A 23606-nucleotide genomic window follows, 5' to 3' on the forward strand; every position below is an offset into this window, starting at 1 on the left:
TCCGCACAGCTTGTTAAATTATATTTTAACAGAATGATATCAATGATTTTTAAAAGTGAATTTTTAGTGACTTCATACCTTTTGGATGAATAATACCAAACCTATAACATTAATCTAAGTAAATAGGACTGGTCTGACAACATAAAGTAAGTAGCTAGACAGAAACAAATGCTTATTTTTACTGCACCATAGCAAAACAATATTGAGAGTAAAACTGCTTTCTTTCTGCCAAACTTTGCTCCAGTTTTGCAACATAAAAATACTTTATGCTGTGGAAAGTTTACAAACAGAAATGCACAGGAATTGCTGTGACCTGCCATGCATAACACAAGGCATTATAAATTCTGCTTCCATTTGCATTCCACCGTTGTCAGCATGCAGACACAAGTCTTACCAAGTGTTACTCTCCATTTCTCAGAACGCTTGCTCCAAACTGCAAATCACAAGTGGCCTCTTAAATTATTCTACAATTGTATCCTGGCCTGTGAACAAGGATTCTCCTGGGATTTAGTTGTTGTATAAATAAATGCAGCAACTCTAAAGTTAGGATGTGGTGTGTACTGGCACCATGTTTAACGTACCTGTGTGGAATGTTGTCATTGAAGATGTAATGTGATGTCATGTGCAGAATAAATTAAGCAAAACCAAATCATTTGGGTCAATGCTTCGGACAACTGGGCATCACTGAATCCATCTGATTATGAAACTTATTGTCAAGGATGCTCTTTGCTGCTTATAGTAATTATCTTCATTATTTTGTATTAAAAAAAACCCAAAGCTTTGCAAGGATAGACAAAACTCTGAGACTATTTTTAATACTGATTTTGTATCGGAAAAATCATTACCTATCAAAAGTATTTCTCCCCCTTTGTTTTTCTCACGATGTGAACAAGTACCTATCTTGCATTTCCTTTTTATAGATCTTTCCCTGTTTGAACACAATTTATTTAGTTGAGTGACTCATTAACAGTCTCCTGCAGAAAGATATATGCTGAGGAGATAATTTCCCTGCTCGAATAAGGTGACTACAAGCCGGGCAGGGACCTGTATGGCTTGAAACTGCCTACCTTAGCAATACAACCACACACTTTTATGTAAGTTTCATTAAACATGAAAGACCAGAGTTGATGGGCATTAAAAGAAAATAGAGACACGACTTCCATTATTTTTGGAATAAATATGGAAAAAGTTGGGATACATTTGTGTTTCTCTGAACAAATTGACTTCAAATGTCACGGTTAACAGAGTCATCTTATCTATCAATTATGGTGGTCTTTACAACATATGTTCTGTAAAGACCTCAGCGTCCAGGGCCATAGTTGCGAAAATAATTGCGACTCTCAATTACAATACAGGTTCCAACCACATGGTGGCAGTAATGCAACAGTCAGCTGTTTAACATGCTCTAATAAACAGAAGAATAAGCCTGCCATAAGATTGTAACAGATGGTTATAGAGAGGAGTTTGAAATGAAATAAATAAAAAAATAAATGTAGACGATGGTAACAACCTCTCAGTATTAAAAAAAAAAGCATTTGCGAAAGTACAACCCGGACTTTATTTAGCACAGTTTTGACAATGGAGGTAACGAGGCAGAGCCCAGATACACACTGCGAGATGATAAGAAGGTTTTGACCAACCCACTCTCAAACGACACTGTGAGTAACCTTAGTAGTACAAGAGCAACTAATCTGAGATATTCTGAGGAATGTTTCCGGTGCATTGATGACTACGTAAGTGAAAATGGCCTGACCCGAAAGAACTGTGTCGGTGTATGCAGTGAAAGCGCAGCATCGATGACTGGAAGGCATCACACCGTCATTAAGCATGTACCGGTACTTGATTGTGCACCGGAAGCTAAATAGTTTGCTGTTTGCTCCACCGTGAAAAGCTTGCTGCAAATAAGATGTCACCAGAGTTAATTGTGAAAACTGTCAACTTCATCAGAAAGAATGCTGTGAACTGCAGAGGTTTAGCTGAGCTTTGTGGGGACAGAGAAGCGAACCATGCGCAGCTATACTCTAACATAGAGAGGTGAGGTGGGTGTCAAGAGGACAGGTCCTGATGGATTAGTTTGAACTCAGGAATGAGGTCTGTAATTTTCTCACCAAGAAAAAAAAAATCCCTCTTGAAAATACTCACACAATATTCACAGCTAAACTTGCTTACCTGTGTGACATCGTTCCACTATACTGAACCAGCTGAATAACAAGAAATAACATTTTTTACTGCAGACAAAATTCAAGCATTCAAGAAAAAGCTTGCATCGTGGACCAAAAGGACAAAAGAGAAGAGGGTGGGCATGTTTCCACTTGTCTGACATTTTTTAAGGCTCTTTCTCCTCAGTTGAAGATCAGTGAAACAGTCTTTTGGCACCTGTCACAACTGACTGAGAAATTTGATGAGTGCTTTCCTGAGGATCCTAGAGGGGGACACGTGTGGATTTTGGACCCATTTTCTGTGGATCCTACTAAAAAATGATGTTGCTTTGTCTTCACATCTGGAATCCCAGCTTCTACGAGTTTCTCCTGTCACCAATTTAAAAGTTACAGTAGTGCAAACTGGACCTGGGCTCCTTGTGGATTTCTGTCTCAAAGGAGGATCCACCTCTAGCAGTGGGGAGTGTGAAACTCCCCCTATACCACCCACAACCACATCCCTGTGTGAATCAGGATTCACACAGGGACCAAAGCCCAAAACGGACTCCTAGCTAATCTGTGAGCTACCGTAACAGTGAGTCTTTCCCCCATTCAAACTAGACTGGATGTGATGTTGTGAAAGAGGCAGGCCCTAGTGTCTCGTTAAGAAGCGAACATAAAAAAAAAAAAAGTGTGGTAGTTTGCCAAAAGATAAATGGTTGTGATTGTAATTGTGTTACAGATATGAAGAGCAGCTTCTGGTTCTGCCATGTAAAAATGAAAGTTGTTGAAGCAATTGTCATATTAATTTGCAGATTATATGGTTATATTTTCATTTGCATTTTATTTCAATGTATGTTTTTACAGTATGTTTAATTTGAAAATTATTTTTTAAACATATGCTTTTTTTTGAGCATTTTATTCCACATTTTCCTGTATGTAAATATTTGAGTATTTTTAAAAGTTATTTTGGTGGTCATAAAGAATCAAGCACAGTAAAAAATTAAGTAATTCTACAATAAGAATCGCTTTATTCGTGTTGCAGTTTTTGTTCCATGAATTGCTGGCTTTTTCAGATTGTTGTAAATGAAGGGTTGCATACAAATAAGTAAATGTTCCTGTGATTATCTCATTATGCTATCACATTATTTGACATTTTTGCTTGTTAAGCTGTGCATGTATGGTCGATTTAAATAATGAATAGAAGTCAAACAAAAGTGAGGACAGTTTGGTAAATGAATACATTTGTAAAAACGGGCCTCAGGTCATGTTGAACTAAAGTTGGGATACGAAGTACAAAAAGGTTAAGAACCCTTTTAGAGAATACTCATTATCATGAATACTAAAAACGATATAGTTGTAAAAAAGATTTTAAGGTTACAAAACGATAACATGCGCTTTGGACATCTAATGCATCACCATTTTAGATATCAATCAAAAAAAAATGTATGACCCAGCTGAGAAGCTATCAAGATATGGCTGTCCTTCTAAACTGACACATTGGTGGACAGGAGCATTAAGCAGTGAAGAATTAACCAAGAATCCCACAACAATTCTGGAATTGCTGCCGACATCCACAACTCTAGTGGGAAATATTGTCAAGAGCACAGCTATTAGTAATGCACTCTAAAACCTTAGCCTTCATAGAAACGTGACAATAAGAGTGTCATATGTCTTATAAAATGTCATTTGATGTGTTCAAATAAGACCATTATGTAAAAATAAACTCGGTACTCTGAAGTTTGTTCTCCTAGAATGACAAAATGTGAAAACATCCTCAGGAATGAATACTTTGCATGGTATAGCATGAGCAATTGCTAGTAGTAAACAGTGGATTTGTTTTGTGTTGCTGCATTAGCATGATGTTTTGCAGTGGCTTGTACTAACAGTGAGGAAGAAATGGCTGTTATTTTACCACACAAAGGCAATGCAACTCTTAAACTTGAATTTCCTTGTGGTATACAGTTGGCTATATATGTATGGGAAGATGCTTTGCTTCTACTCAGAACAAACAAACACACAAAAAAACAGCATTTTTGACCTCTTAGACATAGGGAAAAACATCTACTGGCAATTTCTGTGGCGGTTATTTCATGCGGTGCCAACCTTCCTGAAAAGTGAGAAAGAATAAAACGGGATACATCGACTTTTGCTAATAATGGCAATCACCATAGGATTTAGCCGAGGTGTTTAGACAAGTTTGCTAAAATACATTTTTCACAATCTTGGCAAGACCAGGAAAGTTAATTTGTACAGCACTATAAAATCCTTACATCTGTCTTTACATAACATCAATGTAAAAACATAGAAAATAATAAAGCCAAACATACTGGGAGCACAGAAAAAATTGTTCCGTCCTACTAAGTAACAAAATATCAATTTATGTTATATAATAATTATGGATAATTGCTGTTTTTGGACATTGGGGAGGGAGAATCTGATTTCATGTTGTGCTGACATGTGTTTGTAGATCCAGCTCTTCAATGCACAATTGGCTGGCACTGGTAGACATGGATGCTGACTGCTATTTATAGAACCAGGGGTCTAGACCAGCTCTGCAGCTGAGCGCTGCATCGAGAGAGAGCGGGAGAGGCTGGTGGGTGGCATGTGGTGGTATCAGTCTGTAGGGGGTGGGGGATATTTGTGAGGACTATCTGATAGAGCATAAGGTGTGTGCATAAATGTGTATTTGTGTGGATAGCAGCTTAAAAAGTAAAGCAGGTAGATGGAGGACATTTGTATAAGATGGATAGATAACACATTTCTCAATCCCTTGGCACTTTTGTGTGTACATGTAAGGGGCTGGTACTCCTGTATCCCAGCAACAGTGCAATGGAGTCAGGGAAGTCTAACTACAGAAAACATAGGGGACTAGTGGCAACACCTGGAGGAAGAAGGTGTGAATGTGTTTGTTTAACCAGGTTGGTCCTCAGAGATACGTGTTTCTTCACCATGAGCATGCAGTGAATTGAATTTAAGATTGTAACACTTTGACACAATACTCTGTTAATCACATAATTTAATATTTACCTATTTTGGTGTGATATAAGCATATGCTTATAGGGAGTTTTCCTTTTTAAAAACATCTTTAAAAATATCTACATTTATTTACAGCCTGGTAAAAATATCAGCGCCTTTTTCTATGCTTTGCTTCATACAGAAGGTCTGAACCCTCAGCTTTTGAGAAACATTAGATTCCTATAGATGCAAACTCTGTTTAAGTTTTGAATGGTTGGATGACATGTGCGATACACCAGCTCGATCATGAAGGAAGAGACGCTACAAAACTTACCGGAAATTGTGTATGCTGTAAATCACCATCCCCCACTGCAAAAAGAGAAGTGCCAAGCCAAACGAGATGGCTGTTAAAGAGAGCTGCAGGCTGGGAAACAAAATCTTTGCCAACAATAAAATGCCTTTAACATTCATCTTGCCCTGACTAATTGTTTAATATTTGGAAGCATGCCCAACATGGACTGAGTGACTTTGTTCACGTCCTCGGCTGCCATTGCTAAAACTACAGGCAGGCGACAATTCAAAAGCATTCCAGAAAATCAACGTTATCGTTCACAACTCCCTCCCCTCTGTTTGCCTGTTTGCTGATTGGCCAGGATGAAATGTATCCTGAGAAATCAAGCTCAGTGGCACAAATCCCAGTATAATGGCCAGGTTACGTTGATCACCAGAGCTTAATAGTCTTCGACATCCAACCACCAAAAATACGTTAAGAAGTTAAGGTTGCAGTAGATTTCATTAGGTGTTGAAATTTGCATTTTATGTCTTGAATGTAGGTCATTTACTGTTTACAAATAAATTTTTAATGAAATGAGCACACCAAGTCTGTTTATCAGGAACCCTGCTATGTTTGCATTTGTTGACCATCGGATATAGTTGCGTCTGAAGGTCAGGCAGTCTTAATTGGTCTGCTGCAGGAGCGCTTACTCTAATGCCCGTTGACACACAGCATATAGATTTACAGCAAAGCTTATGTGTATTGTTTTTCTGAGTGGGAAACACATTTGTAAACCTTACCCTCAGGGAGTGTAATATTTCTACCCATATTTTTCAGAGTGGCATATTACATTAAGGCTTAGCCTCACAAGCAGAAATATAAAGACATTTGATTTATTTACAAGGTAGTTAATGAAATTCTCATTTATAACTGGGATGCATATGCCAAGATTTGGATTAAAATGGCACACGTGGCGAGTACTCGGGTTATTTTCAGTTAACCCTTATTTCTATGAGACGATGACACATGCAGTGTTTTGCAGTGCAACCTTATTGTTCTAACTTTCTATGATAGGAAGAGACCCCAGAGAAATGACAAGAGAAACAAACGTTAAAGGCCTGCTACATTTAAAATGTTTTTAAATGTAAAAAAAAAAATCATATATATTATTTTAATAATATATACAGATTTTTTTCTTTTCTTGTAATATTTCTCTCTTATTTTATTTTTGTTTTTGTACAGCACTTTTGTGCAGTTTTACATCTGTTTTTAAAGTGCTACATAAATAAATTTGACATTATGCTAATTTGATGTGAAGTTTGTGATATCTGAAGATTCAAAGTGTTTAAAGAGTATTCATACCAACCTGCCTTTTTAGGTTATGATTTTTTCAATCTACAGTTCATTGTGATGTCACTAGATTATGATTCAAATTGTGCAGTTTTGCTATTTACTTATATTTGAAAGTTCTAATTACATTGTTTGTTTTAGCTAAGTTGGCCTTAACATTCTGGACAGAACTGAATAACGTCACTAAGGCTTAGCCTCCCTAAATAAATAAAGTGTTCAGTGTTTTTTTTTAACCTGGCTAATTTTATGGCTGGCGTCCATTTTTCAGGGTCTAGTTGGACATTTCATTTATAGTCAGATGTATATCCAAATATCACTTGGACTCATGTCACATTAACATATAATATGCATTATGCTAACCCATAGGCCTGCTACATTTTTTATGCTACGGCTGTGTTACTAAAAACCTGTAACAATTACAAAATGCTGATTTAAAGCAAATGGGTGAATTTTAAAGCTTCGGCACGCCAACATTACCAGCCATTCCTTTACCGGTTTGGTGTGGAGGCTTTGTCTCATTTTTCCCCCCTGGATATGAAAGCACATGTGTGTGTACCCTTCTGGATCAGAGCACTGATCACCTGAGGCTGACACATTCAACTTCTGACTGCTTTTGTCTGACAGTTCGGTACATCTAGCATTATATTCCTACTGGTCAGTGATATAGTGATGCTTTCTACGCTGACAGATTCAACATTCTGAAAATGTAATCATTTCTACCTCTAAAATAACCACAGTTTTGAACCAAAATGATTTCAGACAGAAACCAGTGATGTCAAAATTTGTATTGGCCCGAAACGCAAGCGAAAGAAATAGAGAGAGATTATTAAATGTGCCAACTGAGTCTATGTTTCGGAAACACTGTTTATCTAAGCAAGTGGGCTAAACAAACATGCAAAAAGCTCTGCCAGATAACACATTAAGGAAAAGCCATTGCAGTCGGAAGGGGTCATGTCTTTTTTTTTGTATCTCTGCATCTGCAAACCATGTGCACATACATATGCAGTGCGGTGGGAATGAGACCGTGTCTGTGTCGTTTCTCGCACTGCCGTGTTTAGCGCGACCACCTCGTCCTCTGTGCGATTTTCCAGCAGGTTTACTAACGCATGCCTCTCCAGCATTAATGAGAGCAACAACATCAGACTCTGTACAATCAAGGTGGTCAAACAAATATGTGTTGTGCTGGTGATTGGGTGCTTGGGAAGGCTGGATGTTTTACAGTGTTATTCCAAATTGGCTTGGGATTTTAATGATGGTGATTAGTTTAACGTTTTACTAGCCGTTCAAAATTATTGATTAAAAGCAGTCTGCAGGTTTTACTGCTTTTCTGTTCATTCTGTGTTCTTGGTTTTTATTGCAGAGTTTTTGAATGATTGATGGCATTTGGATGATGAGACATTATGTGCAACCCAAATAATGCAGTGGCGTGAGCTCCTCTCTCCTCGCTCCTCGTACAGTTTGATCCATGAACCCTCCATCTCTCTTGGCCCAGAAGTTATTAGAGGTATTTGGGAACATTTTGTTCCTAGTGAATATTTTTTACACGATATACCCGCAGCAGGGGAGTTTCTCATGCTGCAGAACTCAAACTGAAATGTCGCATTTATAGTCAAAATAAACATTTTATTCCGTCTTTTTCTTGTTGTAGACAAGAGTAGTTCATTTACTTTTCAATCATACACAGCAAATTCAGAAGTGTCAGATTTCCAGTGCAAGAGCGGAATGTTAAGAATAACGTGTTAATTCAACAACACGAGTGTTAGTGGGTGTTAGATTCCCTAAGTGTTCCAAAGAGTTAGTCCAGACCAGTGTTGACTTCTAACTCGACACTCAGTCTGGTGTTGATTTAGATAGCTTATATAGTAGGGTGCTCCATTGTTGACTCATGGTTGTATAGCACATTTCAGCAGCAAGGCATTTCAAAGTGCTTCACATAATTAAAATAAAAATAAAAACAGCATGTGACATAGAATAAACAATGAGGAAGAGAAATAGATTTTAAGAAAGCATTAAAAAGGAAACGGTGAGAAAGAGAAATAAAAAGAAATTAAAAAGTAAGGATAAAAACATTAAAAATAAGCAACTCTAAACAGGTGGGTTTTAAGTTGAGATTTAAAGGCACTCAGTGTTTCAGCTGTTTTACAGTTTTCTGGAAGTTTGTTCCAAATTTGTGGTGCGTAGAAGCTGAATGCTGCTTCTCCTTGTTTGGTTCTGGTTCTGGGGATGCAGAGTAGACCAGAACCAGAAGATCTGAGTGGTCTAGACGGTTGGTACAGTAATAACAGATCTTTAAGGTATTGTGGTGCTAAACTGTTAAGTGATTCATAAATTAACAATAGTATTTTAAAATCTATTCTTTGTGCTACAAGGAGCCAGTGTAGGGACTTTACTAGACTGACTGAGTTTAGTGACATAGTGGGTGTAAAATATTGAATAAAATGTTGTGCCACATGACTGGCTTTATTTTCACTCTTATATTTGACTTTATGACACACAAAACTACAAATTAATCATCCTTATTTTCTCCAGGTGCATTCTGGGTAAAGCTCGTCACCAACGTCATCATCAGTCACTTGGCAATAAATATCAAACTAGCTAGATTGGGTGTTGTGGTGGCGCATCTCAAAACTCAGATTTCTATGTTAATATATACGTTACACTTCTGTGTTAGATTAACACATTTATAGTGTAACTTTTGACAATATACAGTAGTTTTTGGGTAAATTAACACTGAAGTGTGTTTGATTTCAACTACTGTTGAATCAACTCTATCAGAAATAACACATTCAAAAGTGTAACTTCTACACCATCCAGTGTGGACCTATATAGACACCTTAAAAGTGTAAAATTTTACTCTGTAGGAGTTGATGGAACACTTCCACATTTGCTGTGTACTGTATTTGCACATCTGCATGTACATTCTGGTTTCTACTTATATTTTAAACCGATTTAACAACAAGAGCCTTACAAGACCAGCCTTATAAAAGTAAGTTGCGTATGCTGTGGTGCCCTGTTTGTGCAAATGCTTAGGAATTTCTGTGATATGAAAATGATCTGTTACATGAGCTCTGCTTGAATTCATTAACAGAAATATTTGGTACTCCACTCACTGAATGTGGAACTTATGACAGAAACTGCTTCCATTATTGACCCTGGCCAGTGAAAAGCAGTGAGGCATGTGAGGGCAGGCTTTATGTGCCCCTGTCTGAATGGTGGTGCTGCATGCTCACGCCTACACAAGAAAAGCTTAATGAGACTCACAAGAGTGCAAGAAGCGACTGAGAGCAGCACTGAGTGCCAAGGGAGTGAGAGCTTCTCGCTCATGACTCCTGAAGATGGAGTGGGATTCATGGTGAGGACACACCAGAGATGGAGGGGCTGAGGTGGTGAATGGGTGAATAAATGGTAGCTGGCAAAGAGAGACACAGATCTATAGCAAAGATGAATTACACACTTCCACCTCGCTTACAGGATGTATTGCTGAGGAAAGGGACTATGTAGTGAACAATCAAACTGAATGATTTAAAAGAGAAGATGCAGAATAAGTGACCTTTATATTTTTCTGATCCCATGTGTTTCAGTGTGTGAGCATTGCCTGATAACAGTCCACAATGGGTATGAGATGACTACCATCATTTAGTTTTATGGAATTATGTTCTTAAGATACTTGACTTCATCCAAGTGGATAAGTTGAAATGTTTCTCAGTCTAACATAAACTCACTAGCCCCATTATTGACCACACCCTATCAAATTCGAAACGCAAATGGCAACAAAGCATCACATTTAAGCATTTTGCCACCTTCTGGACTTTAGCTGAAGATTAAGCTGACCAGCAGAATCAGATCAGTCACCTGATCTCAATCCAATAGATCACATTTGGTATTTGCGAACATAAAATCTTCACAAAGTGTTTCTGACACCTTGCTGAATGAATGCCATAAAGTATTATTGCAGTTATGAAAGCAAACAAGGGGCCCAGCAAGGTGTAGCTAATGGTGAGCACTGACTGTAGTTTTAAATTTGATACGCTTGTCTAGGTTCCATTTTCCCTCCTGCTAATTATGCTAAGAGCTCTCCCTGTCAGATGTCCTGCGCCGCACTTTGGATCAAACAGACATTACATTGTACAAGAATATCAGTGAAGCCTTAAATGGTCAGTGAGGGACTTTAACTGAACTTCTGCTTGTAAGGGGAAAAAAAACAGCACAGGGTGAGTTTACAAACTGGAAAGCATTGAGTCATTGAGAAGACAGTAGAAAAGTGGGCACTGCCATATTACCCTGGTACTATGTGTCCATGTATTGTGTTTATCGCAAAGTCCAATTAAAATATTAGAATTATTCAGTGCATTACCTTTTTTAATTGAGTTTGCTTGTATAAAGAGGACTGGTCACTCCTTCAGTGGGTTGTTTGTGTCACACCATTGATTTAGCAGCTCTGCATAGGGTGCCGTTTTTTATATAGCATCTTATTAGGACATTCCCTCATACTGCAGTGGGCTTTTATTCAGCAGCCATCATGGCCGTGTTTCTCATGTACATCCCCTCAGAGCAGGTTTATTGCAAGTGACAGTCCGCTGGGATATTTAACATGACTAATGGCAGACAGCTGCAGAGCATTCAGGGCCTTTCAAAGTGGGCCTTGAGAGACAGCCTTGTTTTGCCTTGTCAGCCTCTGGAATGAGACAGCTGAAGCTAATTCAATTAACTCCATATCAGAATCCAGCTGCATTGTGAACAAAGGTAAAGTTTATTGATAGATTCTCAAGAAGTGATTCCCTTGCATCTCAGTACAATGGTTCCAGATTGATGGAGTTCAAAATATAAACCTTTTTATTTCTGCTTTGGTTGATCTATTTTTTTTCCCTCAAAGCTATGTTGTTTTGTTTTGGCAAAAGAGAATAATAGACACAACATATTACAGAAGACAATGACGTTTTCCTCATTCTGCTGTCTGCATTCTCTGCAAATAACCTTGTTTTAGAATTGAGTGGTACTCTGTCAGGGCTGCTTCTGGTCGTTAATCTTGTTTGTGGAAAGGAAGGTGACTGGTTAGTGAACAGAAAGGTTTCATATTTGATTTTGTGGCTGATGTGGTTCTGTTGGCAACTTCAAATCATGACGGTAGATGCACTGGAGTGGTTTTGGAGCCGAGTATGAAGTAATTTGGTTGTTGATTGGAAAAAGGGGAACTGTAAAATGCGAGTCTCTTACAAATGCTGTTTTTCTTTGTCTTAATGTCTCATTCATGAATAATGGTAGGAAGACAGTCAAGGACAGATGGATTTTTACAATTTTGACTGTGATGTGAATCCTGCTGTGTGGCATTGTGGTAAAGAAACAGCTGAGCTGAAAAACCAAGCTCTCGATTTCCCTTTCTGTCTATATTCAAGCGTGGATTAAATGAGCATCCACTGCAGGACGACTGGGTTCAGTCTTAGGAAAGAGTGTGCCTATCTAGGGGAAGCTCAAAGCAGAGCTGCTGCTTTGAGCTAAGAGTGTAGAGGTGGTTCAGGTATAGGATGATGATCCCTCCAGGTGCTTTAATTCAATGGTTACCTGCTTAGACCAAAAAAGTTGTTTCAGGAACTATAAGTATGAAAGATGTTTGGGTTTTCCCTCTTGGACTCATTATCGCTGCAACCTGATCTCGGATAAATCAAAGACAGTAGATTCTTAGATTAATGATTTCTCTCGACTGCAAGTTGCAGGTTTTCTATAAACATTACAAAAGTAGCAGCCAGGTGGAATAATAATAAAGCAAAAATGTCACAGGTAGAACATTTCCTTCTTTTTATATCTGCTACTATCAATTGTTCTTGACATTATGAAGTTAAAATGATGTGCTACATCTTGTGGGATTCTTCTCCCCTCGTGTGTTGATGTGATCCCTACAGGAGCAATAAAGAAAGACATAAAATATTTTCCTTGCAAAATAACCTTTGATTTAGTAAACATGAAAAGTAAAATAGATATTATTTGTATTGATATTTTACGTTACTGTTTTTCTTGCAGACGGTTCGGCATGGATTCCCGTACCAACCCACATCTTTGGCCTTTGACCCCGTGCAGAAGATCCTGGCCATTGGTTCAAGATCAGGTGGTGTACGAATGTATCCTTGAATTTATTTCGTCTTACATTTATGGGGTAATAGAGACTTGTTGAAAGTATTATGAAAACACTGCATCATTCTGTAATTTGAGGATGTGGCTTTTGACCCTATACACTATTGCATTTGTATAATTAAACTTCATCAATCACAGCAAAGATATACTATCTCCTGCCAACAGGAGCAAAAACATAAGTAGATGTAATTGAAACAATGTCAAGAATAACATACCTAGTTATGAAATATTTCCAAATAGATATCCATTTAAATCTTTGCAGCTTATCCTCCCACAGAGGTTGTGTTTTGAAGCAGGGGTCTCTACTCTTCAGGCTTTCCCTTCCTCCTCTCCCCTTTCTCTGTCCTGTCATATCATGTTGCTCAGTTGTCGTGTTGCAGTCTCAGAACCGTCCATCCAACAGCCCCATCCTTCCCCTGGGCCACCCCGTTACAGGGATGAGAGAGGATTTGCGAGTGCAGCCCAGGTAGGATATTACACCCTCATAAATACCGAGGCTTCCAAGCATCTCTTCAGGGAGGCTGCGCCGAAGGCGGCAAGCCATAGTCGAGGCTTTCGCATGTGGTTATACACGAGTAGATTGAGCGCAGATCTCTCGGTACGGAGAGAAACGGAATAAAGGCAGCAACGGAGGGAGATGTTGCTATATGTTTTTGAAATAATTTGTCAGGATGAGCTAAATCATAAGGTGATTTGGTGGATTACACTTGATATATTCATTGTAGCGCAATGAAATGCAAACATCTGTTAAATTCCTCTCTACCTCAACCCCTCCTTTTTCTCTGCATTACACCTGACTTTGAAGCAAGGCTGAAATTTCAGCTGGATGAAAGCCCTTGAGTGATTTAGCATTTGTATTGACATGCTGCACACACCCTCCCCAACTCCCATGTGGTTGTCGCTGACTCCGTCTCTCTCTCTCTATAGCTTAGACCCATACACACACTTCTCTTTATTTAACTTTTTCTCAGCCTCACCCCGTAATGCCTGCTGTCTGGAGGACCTTTTTTCTTCCTGTATTTATCCAATTCACCCTTCCTCTGTCCTTCATCGCATTTCTCCTTCAAGGCATTTGAAAGTCTGCTGTCATTTTCTGCAATGTTCCTCACTTTTTTTTAAATGAATTTAAGATTTAGCTGTATTTTACTTTTACATTAAATCTTTTGATTTCAAAGCTCAGATGTAAAGAAAAGAGATGCCAATATTTATTGACTGTTGGGGACTGTGTTTAGTGGTTTCTTTAGGGGCAACGTTTTCCATCATATACTCTATAGACTTAAGTGCCTGGAGGCACCAATAAGGCCTTTGTAGAAGAGTGGCTAGACTGAAGCATCTTCTCAGTAAAAGCCAGATGATATCCTGCTGAGGCTTTGCTTTAAAGTAACCAGAGTGAGTCACGGCACCTAAAGGAGAAACCCTCTGATCTGATGAAAGGACGACTGATTGATTTGTAAACGGTGTCCATTGGTGAGAAGGGAGAGACATTTGATCTTGCAGTTAAACATGGTGCTGCCAGCAATGTAGCAATGAAGAGTAACTTTTAGTTTACAATGGGGAATAATCCTAAAATGATAACAAAATAAAATGATGTAGTTCTGGAAATCTATAACATAACTATCTCTGAACTTAATCCAAAACACTGACCTCTGCAGAGGCCATGACATAAAATGCTTTGGTAGGCTAACACAAAATGACCGATGTCAGCTTTTCAAAACCGTGCCTTCAAGTTGGTAATTACAACTTAAACAGTTTTTCTACTAAACCACTATAAATAATTAAAAAAAAAACTCCTCAGAAATTTTTGATATTCTGCCTGTAGAGGTATTGCTTTGGGGCAACCACCTAGCTCACTAGGTGGTTGCACACTGCAGGATCTAGCGCACTGCAGGTTGCTCGGTTGGGGTGCTAGTCTGTATGCACATCATTTGCAAACTGTATGTAAAACATGTGCTTAAGTTTCAATGAACACATTTTCAGGACAATTTGGAATAAAAGGTGCAAATGTTACAGACCTTCTCAGATACTCAAAATACCAGGTGTGACCAAACTTCTAATATCCATCCATCCTTCCATCTTTTATCTTCTACTGAGTGGATAGGAAGGGGTACACAGAGAGGTCTGTGCTTCCCTCCAGCCAGGGGGGCCAGTTGCTCCAGGGGAACTACGTTTCCCTGGCTATCTGAGAAACATGATCCCTCCGGCATGCCCCAAAAAGGTGTTTGTGGAATTTTGGTTTCTCTGTACCCCTAAGATTAATCTGTACCCCTAAGATTACTCCCAAATGAAAGACGTGGCAAGCTTGTATGGTTGTCACAAAGTAAAATGAGCCTTTGTCTGTCTAAGAAGCCACAAAGTGCCCCAGCTGTGTGCAGCTTTGTAAGACAAAGGCACGTTTATGAAGACTAGGTTTGACGATGGGTATGTTTAAGGGGTCTATTTCTGTTATAGAATTAGGATTTCTAAAGAAAGGTGGCATCTAATGTCCATATTATCTACTTTGATTTCCTCAATGACAAACTGCCTTCCATACCCAACCATTTATCACATTCTACTGAAAGAACTTGAGACGGTATGACCCATGCTTACCACGTTTTTGTGACATATTTAACTTGAATAGCTGAGTCACTCACAGTAGGACCAGCCTTGCTCTTGTGAATAGTGCATAGCAACAATGTCATCAGGGTTGGCGCAGTGGGTTGGCAACTAGGCTCTCTGCAGTGGCGTCCCTAAGACACTCCTCCCTCTGCCTGGGGCGCGACTACCAACATATGCTGAGGTGTAGTTTATTGAGTACAAACAGAATACAGGAAGAGCTTGGCAGGAGTCTGCAATTGCACGTTTCCTTCTTTACTTCTCAGTGCAAGCTGGCTTGCTGAGTGTGCAGTCTTTGGCTGTCTACGCGAGTCCCCGTCTGTATCTTTTTTCACAGAAATACGTTACAGGTGTGAGAGCACACACATGTTTGCCTCCGACCTGTGAATGGTTTGTGTGTCAAAGCTGTGAAAGTAAATTCGCTTTCAAAAGGCTTCTGGTAATAGAATTGCCAGAGCCTGATAGGCCGTCAGTTCTCATAACGGTCAATAAGATCAGGGAAGGAGAAAACAAAAAAAATCAGACGGGGCAAGAAAAGCGAGTTTGATATGAGGATTGGAAAAAATGGTGGAGGAGAGGAAGAAGACAGGGGTCAGATAATATTAAGCTATGTGACACGTTGGGACCAACTCTCCAAGCCAGATTGAGTCTGAAGTGTTGGGCAGCAATTCAGGATTATTGTGGATCAACTCAGTCAAATGTTATTGTATTCTTATTATGCTACTTGAAGAATGTATTTTTATTTTATTTCTGCGCATGTTTTAAGATGACACAAAACCCAGGAATCATAATTGAAAATCAGTTTCACAGTTACAGTTCACAGTTAGCTTACAGTGCTAATGTTCTAGAGACTCCAGTATTTTATTGCTGATTGCATTTTTTCCTTATTTTTCCCGCTTATTGCACATTTGTTGACAAGACTTCCCTTTAACATAATCAATACATTTAGAAATGCAGTCTAAATAAAACCCCAGCTTCACTTGGCCCATCAGCAACCAACTTGTTTGCACAATCGGAGGTGTGTGCACCTTAATTAGGACATGTATCGCAGGGAATATTTATTTCATTTAGTGAAACGTAACTTGCATTGTGGTGTGCATGAAGAAAATAAACAAGTTAGTTTAAATTGATCTTTTGAAGTTGATAAGTGAGGACAAATTTGAGTGAAACTTATATCACAAGCCCTTCTATCAACCCTGGGCTCTGCAGAGACTTTGTGGAAATTTTGTTGACAGTGCTAAGTAATCAAGATAAGTTAAGCAGCCACCATCACTGAGTGAAATGGGACTCGAGCTCTGGTTTTGAGGATGAAACTTAATTTGGCCAGTGGAGCGTGGGCTGGGAATGGGACAAGGTGGCTCTGAGTAAACACACAGCATCTGTTATAGTTTATTATTAATCAGACAGTCTTTACAATGTATGTGTGTGTGAGAGAGAGAGAGGACAGGTCGGTAGTGCCAGATAGACAAGCACACACATCAGGTAGACTATTATGTATTCATGATTGTCACTGTGCTGGTGGCTATGTTTTATGTGCCGCATGATGAACATTTTGCTGTGTGTGCAGCAGTGACTGTTCAAGGTACCTGGTGGTCAGTGCTACGATCAGATACATCTCACTTCAAGGGTATGGCTGTGTTTTACTTGCACACTGTTCTATTTTATGGTGTGTTCAGAAGCAACACAACTTATCAACACAACTGTTGCCATGGCCATGCACATGTGGAAGTGATGACATTGTACGTAGACGCTGCAGCCAAATGTCATACTGTGGCTGAATTTCATTTCACTTAGTCAGATCTCCAGCCTCCCACTTATAATCTAAGATACTTTTAGTTTGTACTCACTTTAAAGGTGTCTTAGCAGAATGCTGCTCAGCAGAAAAGCGCTAATAAATTATAACTAATCAATAATTAGTTTGCTTTTTATTATAATGTCTCAATGAATGTTAAATCCACAGTAATATCAAAAATCCTGTAACACCCATTTCTTCTTGCTTTCCTTCCAACAAGCTTCACTTTGACATGATCATCATTTCTTTTTTGCTTTTATTTGACCGTGTGGTATTTTTGCCTCATCTTCAGAACAGAACCTTATCAACTTGATTTTCACACTTTTGTAGCGACTTGCCTGGCTTTTGTGTCGATGCGTCACATGATAGTGTCTGAGATTTGAAAGCTCAAGCAAAATGGTGGGCCATTGTGATGAAGACAAAAGTAAGATTGTTCATGATATTTAATCAATATTTTAATAGAAATATTCAACTATAATATCAAAATTCTGTGTTCTCTTTCTGTATTCCTGCAAGTACAGAAGTGGATTACTAGTGTTATATTTTCACTTCCCTCTCTCCCTCTTTCCTTTCCCGACATCTTTTCCATTTTTCTCTTCTCCATTTCTTTTCTATCTTTTTATAACCTGCGATAGAAATTTGTCTGCGAAAGCAAATTATAACAGTTTTTTATTTTAAAAAATATAAGTGAAGTGAAGCGATGCAGTGAAATGCTCCATTTGTGAAAGTAAAACTATTAGGCAACCAGTCTGATTGCTCCACAGCTGGACAAGACATGGTTAAAAAAAATTTTATATAGTATCACGTTTTCCTAATACCATACAGCGTCAGTTTAAAATGGTTCATTTACTGGTGCAAAATGAAAGTGGGTTGGGATGAAATAGTAATGGCTGGGTACAAACAGGCAATGGAGCAATTTGAACAAGATCCTAGGTTTCTCTTTGACTTCTTAATGCTTGAAGTTCCATTTCTTCTGGTAAAAATATGTTGTATTACTGTTATTTTCAACAAAAGTAAATAAATCTTCAAAGGAAAGGAAGCCTAACAGCAAGTCGGGTAGATCATCACATTTTAGCAGCTTAAAACTATGAGAATGTTATTTCCAGGACATCAATCCACAATGGATTTTTTTTCCAAACTTACTCTTATGTAATATTTGTTTATTGTAAAGATAATTTAGGTTAATGTTTTAGGTCCGTATTCACTAACTCATATTGCTACTATAATCTTTGGTTAATTTTATAGAAATAAAATAAAAATAACACTTAGAAAAGGGCATTAATGCACTAAAATTGATTCATAAAAGCATGTTTGTTAAAAACTTGCAGAAAACTTGATGTAGACTTTCACATGACAGTTCACTCACAATTAGAAAGTTAATGAAGACTTGCTATAATACACAGCCATTGACAGAATTGAAAATTTTCTTTGTACTGGACTCAACACTGAAGAAAGATTATAGTGTTTTTGATTGGTCCAAGTCAAGCGTTTGAAAGTAAAATTAATTCACTTTTGCAAATACCTTATAAATAATTAAGTCTAATTTGACACATTTAGTGGTCTGTGTCTTAAAAATTATCATCCAGAACCAAAATAAATCTATATTTTCATCATATGCTATTTTACATGATTCAGTAGTAGTTAAATTAGTCAACATAGGGACAGGAAAATAATGCTGTTAACCAGGCAGAGTGGATGAGAATATGGAAACATAGTGAATATATCATGCAGAATCAATAATGATTTGGGCTGTAACCGACAAGAACTTTAAAAATTCATAATGTTCCATTGCTCAGTGCAATGGAACATTAAAAATCTAATCAGAATTTTAAGGTTAAAATTCTGATTTTGCTGGGCATCAGCAAAATCAGAATATTTTGATTAGATGGCGACTATTAAAAACAACATAGGTTCCTTACTGCATCCAACTGCAGCGAGATGACATTATAAATATGTTGGTCAAGCTTAATGACATTCAAGGAACTGTATTTGTTCTGTGCTAAAGTGTGCTGAAACAAAAAATGACCTGTTTTACAAACTTATACTGTAGTAGATCTGGAAGCTTTTGACTCAAACTCATTCACTATTTTTACATTAGTGACATTAGTGTAAAAATGTTCTGAAGATCCATCGAGGTAGTCAGAAATAGGATGCATAAACAAACTGGGAAATGTTCTTCCTGGAAAGGCTGTTGCTTTCAGTTTATTGAAATGTTATTATTGCTAGGTATGCACTGATTAAATAAAAAAAATAAATTTCAATCTGTGCAAGGGGGGACACTAGACCTTTTTCCTTTGTCTGATTGCAATCAAGGGGTTTTTAATATAAACTTCTTTCCATTATGTTCCTCCTGACTTTTTTAAAACTCTTTTCTCAGTGCCACTTTTTCACTTTCCTTTCACTCTTGACGTGGTGATAAGTCAGGGGATAAAAGGTCAGATGCCTATTAATACCATCGCTTAGTGAACTTCTGAAAAACGCCAATGGTACTGATTACTAACCTAAAGGTTAATGAGCCATGGAGCCAATTTGCTGAATTTTGTCCCTTTAAAAATGTAAAAGTGGAGTGTTTTTAAACGGGTTGTAATTTTGCAATCATATAAACAAAAAAAAAATCAAAGTTTCACATAAATGTGATTATTAGTCTTTGTTCAAATCTTCAAGGTACTTGCTGCTACATTGATTGCAGCATTTTGAAGAGTTTGCCCTTTGTGTGGGCCTGTCTCTCTTTTTATTATTAATCTAGACTCATATATGTGGTGATCATACTACAATCAGTTATTGAATCATTTGACAAATGTAAATTTTAGATCAACTGTTTCACATTCACAAGCACTAAAAGTATAGAAACTAGAACAATTAATCTTGAAATTGTTAAATCTATATGAAGAAAGGTTCAGGTTTGTTGTTGACCTTTGCTTTTTTTCCCCCTGTGATATTTAAAGCTTGCTTTTCTACCTTCATGACAGAAAGGTCACTGAAAACTTCAGTAGAACTTTACATATTTCTTTTAGCAATTACAAAAATCACACAACTGAATGGGTGAATGCTAAGATCATTGAGCTGCTATTTAATCAGTGACCAGGGCAACATTTTTATCTTGTCAAAATTTCATTTACCTGTCTGGCTTTACATCATGATGTGTGAACGAGTTTGTGTAGCTTGTGTTTGTAGGTGTGACCAGTGGCAAAGTAGATACACAAGGCAAATAAACTGCATCATTGTCCCAGAGTGTTTATTTCTTTCAAATAAGCAATCATGTCCAGTTATGCAAAGTTGTCTGCATCCTATTAAAACATAAAAATAGAGAAATAATAATTGGGATTGTGATAAAAATGTACTGAATGTACTTTTGACTCTTAATGGTGTGTGAGTGACAAAAGTCAGTGTTGATTTAATTTGTCAAATTGACACAAATTTTGCAGTCTGTGTTGGAAACGCATTGCTGAATTTCATTTTTATAAATTGCTCCACCGTACAAGAATGGAGTCTGTAAAATCTGCTTTCCCCTGCCTCACTTGCAGGAGGTATTAATTGGGTCGGTCTCGGACAGACGTCCAAGTAACAACTCCACAAATTAAAACAGAGCTCTTGTCAGAATGTCATGTGAATGGTACATCCAAACACTAGAATATTTGACATTTTAATCACATTTGCACCGTCTTGTATGTCTCACAAGTCCTTACAATATCTCTGTTATTCCATTTCTGAAGCAAAAATCCTTCCAAACTGTCCCCTGCATATCATCTATTCACTGTAAAGATGGAGGGCTCTATAGATGCAGAAAATTAACATAAATTAACAAAATTTTATTATTGAACGGTGTATCCGACATCCCTTGGTGTAATAACCTGTGGCTATAAAAATTAAGCGGTTTTGACTACTTTCACTGAAAGTAGCCAGTTAATCAGTGAGAAGGGGAGCAATGAGCTCACTGGGTAGCTAAATGACTGGAGATCTGGGAAGCACCCGATTTTTCTCCACCCCTTTTTCACAAAACTGTAAGCCCATAGAGTTAACTGCATCATGCTGCATAGCAACACAGAACAACACAATACAATAGCAAACAACCATAAAAACATGCATTCATACCCAGAGAGAACATGCAAACTCCATGCAGAAAGATGGATAACAATTACCAAAAGCATTGTTGGTTCCTATTATGAGAAGAAATGAAAAAAAAAATCAATCACTGGATGCAAACAGAAAAAAAAAAGATTTTGTTCAACTATATTTATTCCTAACATAGTTTTGTTGCCTGTCAGTGCTATAATGGCAAATAAACAAGAGGCGTGTCTCAGTCTATGCATTGTATACAGAAGACGTGTGGAGACTGTCATCAGTGTCATGAGGTGAAATAACGCAGTGTCACACATTATATCCCATTAATTCATTCTGTCTATCAGCAAAACAACAGACCCTTGCCAAAGGGCTTTACCAATGCCAGCTGCTTCCCTTGTTAATTTGATTCCTCACCTCATTGCCTGGGCCTGGAGCCGTCAGCCCCTCAGCAGTCCAACCGTTTTGTCTAGACATCTGCTTTTGGAGACAAAGGACTTTTTTTGGCATTTGTACGTCTTTCCTACTCCAGCACAAGCATGTTTGTTAAAGGGATTTGAACACATTGACTGCAGGTGTTTTAGGAAAGAACATTTTCTCTTAATCACCTATGTGGCTTCGTGGATGACAGTAATGGTTTTTCATGAGGAAAAAAAAAAAAAGATTAGATCAGAAGATCAAGCTAAAGAGCTGCAGCTGAAAAGGTTGACGCAAGAAAATGAAAATGATGCATCTGACGGGCTCCATCCACCATCTGAGAAGTGGATGGAGTCTGTCACAATGGGAAGGACATGGTGCAATATGTTGCAAAACTATTCCTACCCTTTTTTAGTAGATTTTACCGAATCTACTTAGCAAACCTTTAGTCAAATTTCTGACTAGCATGTATGAACAGAAATGTTCAAGATTTTCCACATATTCTTAAATATAGAAAGAAAAATGAAGATACAGATAAATGGAAACGGCTACAGCTGAAAAGGTTATCAGGAGAGAATGGAAATGGTATATCTGAGATGTGGATAAAGCTTCTCAAGGACGGATATTTATTTCCAAAAGGTTTTTTTTAAATAAAGCTTTCAGTGAGATGTCAGACTATTCAGACTACTGGAGTTTGAAATGTTATTTAATTCAACTCAATTTATTCATATTGTGCCAATTCTCAACACACCTGAATTGGCATTCAGTCAAATCATATAGAATCCAAGTCTGGTACAAAGTTTCCAAACTAATCTTGGTTATCAAATAATGCTCAGTTTATTATTCAAATTGGGTGAAACATTTTCTGAGGAGACAAAAAGAATTTAATCGAGACGCTGACTTTTAGGATGAGCATGTAGCGACAGGGAGCAGTTGCTTGCATTGTGCTGCTGACTTTGCGGCAATCTCTCATGATGAGCATCTGTCTATCGACAACAGAAACGAAACTCCACTTTAACAGGAAAAAACCTCCAGAACCTGGCTTAGTGTGAGCAGCCATCTGCCAAAAATACTGGGGATTTGAGAAGACGGAGTAAACACAGACTGGTCCAGGAGCACTTTCTATAAAGAAAAGTAAAAGGATTATGGCAGTGGTTGTAGCTCTTTTTGTGTCTTCATCTTGGAGAGAAACACAACCAGAGAGATAAGCTCTGAGTCTGTCACATGCAGTTAATTGCAGAAAAACTTGACCGATAGCTTGGTCAAGGCGAGAGACTGGATGAAACACTGAAACACATTAACAAGTGTATCATAAGGAGAAAAAAGAGAGAAGACATAAAGTCAAAAGTTGAAATAAAACCAAATTAAGCAACATTTGAGATTAGTAGGCGAATCTAGTTAAATGTGGAGCATTTAACAGCAGTCTAAGACTATAGCAGCATAACTAGAAATATAGCTTGGGATAACCCCAGCCTCTCTAATTATAAACTTTCTCAGAATACTTTTTGTATTCAAAACACACTGGACTCAGACTAAAACTGGGAGCTGGTTCCAGAAGAGAGGCCTGATCACTGAAATATCTACTTTTAGAAACTCTAGTAATCAGTCATAAACGTGTGAAGGAAAGCTAAAAACTGTGATCTTTTCTTTTGTTTAACCCGAACTCTTCCTGCTGGGTTTAAGCTGAGTTTTGTTTAAGTGCTTCAACGTCAGTATTTTTAACATGTTATGAAACTACTCAGACTTGAGCATTTGTGAAATCAGCTTTAAAGGCATGTTCTTGACATTCATTTTGAGTGTACCAAGAGTGGTTATTTTCTCATTCTTCAGTGAGTATAATGTGACTACTTCTGTGTGAATTGGATTAGGCAGCTGTTATTAAATCCCTGAAGTGGGTATA

At 37.9% G+C, this 23606-nt stretch overlaps 1 protein-coding gene across 1 annotated transcript in view; it reads left to right on the plus strand.

The window, feature by feature from the left end:
• LOC103461272 (syntaxin-binding protein 5-like) overlaps positions 1-23606 on the plus strand; it is a 165762-nt gene that overhangs the window by 17673 nt on the left and 124483 nt on the right. The window contains exon 2 of the mRNA XM_081604843.1: positions 12736-12833. Within this exon, the coding sequence (XP_081460969.1) occupies positions 12736-12833 (98 nt within the window). The remainder of the gene's footprint in view (positions 1-12735; positions 12834-23606) is intronic.

Source organism: Poecilia reticulata, chromosome 2, assembly GCF_904066995.2.
Source record: "Poecilia reticulata chromosome 2, P_reticulata-male-v2, whole genome shotgun sequence".
Taxonomy (NCBI): Eukaryota; Metazoa; Chordata; class Actinopteri; order Cyprinodontiformes; family Poeciliidae; genus Poecilia; species Poecilia reticulata.